Source organism: Suillus bovinus (genome assembly GCF_016758785.1).
Source record: "Suillus bovinus strain UH-Sbo-P2 chromosome Unknown EDB93scaffold_96, whole genome shotgun sequence".
Taxonomy (NCBI): Eukaryota; Fungi; Basidiomycota; class Agaricomycetes; order Boletales; family Suillaceae; genus Suillus; species Suillus bovinus.
This window is the reverse complement of record NW_024542152.1, coordinates 73,111-78,754: the sequence shown is the minus strand read 5'-3', so window position 1 is coordinate 78,754 and position 5,644 is coordinate 73,111. Positions and strand designations below refer to the sequence as shown.

General features: G+C 47.9%; 1 protein-coding gene across 1 annotated transcript; it reads right to left on the bottom strand.

Moving 5' to 3' along the window:
* Positions 1-869: 869 nt before the first annotated feature.
* On the bottom strand, positions 870-5,001 carry EDB93DRAFT_1108145 (uncharacterized protein; the record flags this gene model as incomplete). Its single annotated transcript, XM_041447804.1, has 15 exons — positions 870-1,043; positions 1,097-1,350; positions 1,506-1,637; positions 2,066-2,438; positions 2,490-2,683; positions 2,748-2,969; positions 3,079-3,239; positions 3,309-3,559; positions 3,683-3,740; positions 3,953-3,970; positions 4,183-4,319; positions 4,374-4,424; positions 4,563-4,679; positions 4,752-4,814; positions 4,879-5,001. 15 exons carry the CDS (start codon positions 4,999-5,001, stop codon positions 870-872), a joined length of 2,328 nt encoding a protein of 775 aa, XP_041302446.1.
* Positions 5,002-5,644: the final 643 nt, after the last annotated feature.

Below are 5,644 nucleotides of genomic sequence, written 5' to 3'. Positions count from 1 at the left end.
CATGTGCCTACAAAGCACACAGCTCCCAATGGGGACTGTTCCATCATAAACAACACAGTTTGAATACAAACAGGTTATATATGCTAAATCCTCTAGAGAGACTGTCCATAAGGAAAACCTCTGGTGATTGTACATATATATGCATATTCAACACAAATGGCACCCAATGGGAGCCATGCACATATAATGAGGGTCTTGTTATCAGGCTCATCACAGGTATGGTCCCCAATGGGACCATACCACAGACAGGACAATAGGTGAAACTCATTTTATCATTGATGTGGTCCTTGTGGTGGTTGATTGGTTTGTTGCAGTGGTAATTGTCCAACAGTCATGGGTCCACTATCCACAAACAGAGCTGTGCACAGGCTTGGATGTATGATACTTAGACCTATCAGACATGTTGTCCCCATAGGGAGCTGTACCACTTATAGGAATATATGTCTTAGCAATAGATGCAGTCCCCAATGGGAGCCATGCCATAGTGGCACTCATTACAAGCATAGTCTATACTGGGAGCATTTGACTGACACCATCAGAGTGTGCAGTCCCCAATGGGAGCCATCTCACAGGGAGCTGGTCATGTCATACTACCCTCATAGGAGAGGCAGCCCCCAATGGGAGCTATGTACAGATCAATGTGCAGACTCATCACAGAAGTTCTCTCATGTTAACACTCAACACTCAATGCTCATCACAGATGTGGCCCCCAATGGGAGCTGTGTACAGTGTAGAACATGACAGGTGGCCGATGAGCATGCACCATTTTGCATCTAGGGTTACAATCTCCATAAATGGAAGCTTTTGCCAGAAATATAACCCCATGCTAGGGTTAGGGTCTTATCCCTTGTGCCGTCCATCTGGCAATCCTACAATCCTCTATCAACCAAATGAATGGTATGTGCGGCAGCATCATTTTTATCCTCCTGTGTCATCGCTCGACGTGCAGCACAAAGTTGCTTGATGTGATCTTTATCGTGCTCATTGCCCTCCTTGCTCATGAAGTGCTGGATCCACGCTAACCAACCTATATTGCAAAGATCCTGAATAAGGAGTGAGTCGGTGCTAACTAACCATGTTTGATTTTGAGACTTACCATCAGGCCGGTGTAAAGTGGAGTGCCTGATGCGAGTAATTTAATGACGGAGGCCTTCGTGACCTCGAGTGTCGCGTAAAAACCTGCAGTAAGGTTGCGCATCTCGTGGACTTCGTCAATTAAAATGCTAAGGAATTCATGTCCAGCCCACAGACATTTCAATGCTTGTTTCCATTGTCTGACGGAGCGTGTCTCGTCCGACACCTTGTGACTGTTGTGTCCTGCGAGGCCTTTGCGTGTGTCGAACACTTTGCCTAATGTAGCCATGATCTGGCGTGAAGTATGCTGTAAGAATAGAATTGTGAGGGCAAACTGATCAGACTCACAGAATGAGTGACCAAGATGATTCAATGAATCAATGGTGTGGCCGACGTGGCCCATGGACCGTTCCAGAAATCGCCAAACTCACTTTCTGCTGATGGATACCTGTAGATCTCGACAGCTCCAGGGGCGAAGAAGGTGCGTAGCTCCAAATACCATTGATTGATCAAGGAATTTGGCACGATGATGATGTGGGGCAGGTTCGGGATTGCATCTCGGCCTGCAAAATACAGGTGTTCAGCTGTGGGGGAGAAATCACAGGTGAGCTACCGTTCTTTGACTACGATCAGCAGACGGCTCCCTACAGGGACTGCAATCACACCCGTTGTCCAACAGGTGCCCACTCCTACAGCAGCTCCCTAAGGGGACTGCTGTCACACCCGTATGTCAGATCATTCTGCTGTACTCATGCTGGACATAAGACTCGTGTCTCAACCAGCAACCAGCAATGGCTCCCTACGGGGACCGCACCCATGATCAATTGACAACACCCACATGTGCGTGACACGAACAGCTCTCTCAGGGGACCGTTACACCAGCAGCCAGCAATGGCTCCCTATGGGGACCAGATCCATCATCCATCCACAACACCCACATGTCGATACGGACAGCTCCCTCAGGGGACCGTTACACAAACAGGACACTCACCGAGGATGGGGGCTGGGCGAAGGTTGCTCAGGTTGATACTTGTGGTCACCCTGGCAGGTTTTCCTCGTCCGGCAGCGACTTCTTGAACCCAGTAAGCATCAATGACGAAGGCGATGGTGCCCATGGTGAGTGCTGTCTTCCCAACACCTACTTCATCTGCTATTAAAATTCCCGGAGTGTTACCTTTGTTTAGCGCAGATGCCCATATCTTGTCGATGATCGCCGCGACACCTACTCGCTGGTGCCACAGGAGGGACAACAGCTCCATATATTCATTCTCCCTCATAAACATCGATGCCACATCTGCATCCCAGGCACACAGTCCTGTTTTTGACTGCAATTCCGCAAAGAGTGCGGGCTTGCCACCGGGAAACTGAAGTAAGTGGTTTAACTTATCATTATCCATCTCTCACCAACCATCTACCCCAAGATCCTCGCAATTGTTGTCCCAGTCATCTCTTCCAATAGGTTCGTCCTCCTTGTCTACTCTTGGCGCCTCTAACTCACCAGGTTCAGTTTCGAACAGCTGCACATACAGGGCCCAGATCTCCTCGACATCCCCAGGTGCAACGAGCAACGTGGTCTTGATCTTGCGTGCTTGCTCAGTACCATGCTTTCCTGCAAAGTGTTGTCAGAGTGGGTTTTATTGATGGCTCCCATAGGGGACCGGAGCATCACGCACTGCCAGGTGTGTTATCAGTCTTCACCGTTACCTTCTCCTTAGTAACCTTCCTCGATTTCACCACCGCAGTGACAACAACCTCCTTCAAAAATTCCTCATACTCGCCAACTTGGTCTTTCTCATCTGGGAACCACACCACGGCCATCCTCAGAGCTTTGACGGCCTTGGTGGCATCACGCAACATCTTTGCACCTACTTCGTCCGCTTCCTCAATGTCTGCCTCTAGGTTAGTTTATCTTTCAGGTCATTGTCGTATTCATACCTTTGATTGCTACACTAGCAGCAAGTTTTTTTGTGGGCAATGAGTCCTGGGCACATCTGAAACGCTTACGATGGTGTTCCCATGCGTGGTGGTTGATTGTCGTTCCTGCATCGCGAAAATCACCGCGCGGGAGCTGTTTGTTGGCATGGTCCCCCAAGATCGCAGCCAGAACGTCTTCTTTGGCATGCTCAGTGTCCAAGATGTTCGGAAACTCAACCCCCTCCTCCAGCCTGTCGTGAATCAGTTGCATCGGTGAGACACCTATTGAGTGCCAGACATCGTCAATACACTTAGCTAACTTAGATGAAATTTTTTGTTTATTGAACCAGATCGACAAAGCCTCACGTCCTGCACTCCATCCTCCCTCGCTCTTGCCTTCCAGCACTTTGTAACGTGCGTCTGCTGTCTTCCTCTGTGAGATCGCGTTGATCATCACACAAAACGACTCCCGCTGATTCTCGGTTAGGTGCTTATTCGGGACCTGGAACATTTTTTCATCCAGCCCAAACAAATCTTCCAGTATGCTGCTCTCGTCATCAAAAATCCAGCTCTTGCCGGACAGGAGAAGCATCAACAGTGCACTTCATAGATTCTTACTTATGGTGAAAAAATTCTGTGTCTGTCCGATCAGTTGCTCATGTCAGTGGTTGCCCAGCTGCTCCAGTAGACGTACTGGTATGGGTGTTTGGTGTTTTGCTGCTATGGTGGGCTGTTCGTACGTCGGACGTTCACTACTTATAACGTATACATTTTGCAATATCATTTACACAAAATTTTTTTTTTCAGGGTTGTGGTGATTGTGCCCTGCTACATCATCCTCATGGTGCGTTCGGGCATTAGATTGCCTAATATGGGTGAGTGGCAATGCAGCGTGCGTCTAATTTCCACCTCGAGGCTCTGACTGTTGCATGTCTCAGGTCCCACAGGGAGCTGCCTCACTCACTGATCATTCATATCTGTCCTGTTGGGGTATGGTCGAATACTGGTGATATCATGCTTCTATGTCAGGCATTGGCTGATATAGATGTTCTTTCTGGGCAGGGGGTATATTTTGTGATGATCGCTCGGGCACAGAACCGTGCGCATGAAACGCATGTCAGCTTCCCAACTGACACCATCACAAATGGGGCAAGAGAAGCACTGCCTCATGCGCATCGCAGCGTCTCCCGTCACGCTATTTTTCCGCATATCGCTAGCATAGATTCCATCTCAATCAATTCCTGCTTCTCCATGATAAAATAATAGACTCCAGATATCTTCGAGAGCAAACGTGAAACGTCTTCATCACAGTTTGCCTGATCAAGAATCATCTGTTACCGAAACTTTGTCAACCTGCGACAGCGATGATCGAGAAAGAAGCTTACATTGGATGCAGAAGTGAAGATACACAATGCCAACTTTGCATAAGGATGGGCCTGCATGTGAATGTTAGTGACGTGCGGAAGTGAGATAGATGGTCATATGTCTGCAATCATGTTGGCAATGGAGTTGAATGCCTTTAAAGGTTTAAGCAACACAGAAAACATGTCTATTTCATCAGAAACAGATGGTACATTGTTGATCATGGAAGAAGCCTTTTGGAGTAATGTGGGGACTTGGCTGGTGCCTGCGAGACCTTTGTTGGCATTGGCGATTTTTTTGTTCACAACCTTTGGGTCGAAATGTTCGGCCTAAGCATAGACATCAGCACGTTGTCAAATGAGACGGATGGGAATATTCAGAGTTTCATTAGTTGAGCTTACCTCTACGATCCCTGAATTAGAAGATTGCTCGCAATTCGGTTCGAGAGTGGGAGGGGTGAGATTCTGCAGAAGTGATTAGTACTAATCATGGCACACAGGGCACACTCAGAGTTGAAATTACACTTACCTTAGTTGATTGAACAGGTTGGGTGTCCTGTAGGCTGGAAATTGCAGCTGTGGGTTCAGGGTTGGGGGACTGTCGAGTGTTTCGAGTGAAGCGCTTGTTCACCTTGCCAAAGATCTTGCACATTGACCTCGTGAGTCATCCGCGAGATCCATTTCCTGGAGGCAAGAGAGAGGACGACTGTAATGATTAGAGATAATGTAGTTGTCAAGATGAAAGTTCATACATCGCAACTGGTTGCCCTCCTGCCTCTCTCCTCTACCAAATGAGGGTCTGAATGACTTTGCTTCAGCCGCCTCCAACGTTCCTTACAAGTAGGATTGTTTTCACCCATCTAGTGAATGAGAAAAGTAGATAGGTGTGGGTGTTAATAGGCTGTCTTGGTGCGATGGAACTAGGTGGCAAGTAACAAACAGATTCGACGAGCGCCTAGATGTCTGCAATGAGAATTATGGATTATGAATGTGGGCCTAAAAGCGCCCGTTATCAATTGGCTGCTTGACCTGGACTAATGATAGCAATCCTCAAAAGCTGAAAAAGGGGATCAGGCAATAGGCCACCAGGAAACCTCACCATTGTTTTGTGCATGAACTTGCAGGGGCAGCATTGTTCAACAAGTGAAAGTACTTATTGAAAGGACAAGATTCATTCAAGGCTATCGCTTGTCATTCAGTCATCGATGCAGTGAGGTCGTCCAGGAAATGGAAACTCTAGGTCTAGTCTACGTAGAGTCTATTATGGGTCCTGTCTGGGTCCTGTCTGGGGGTGT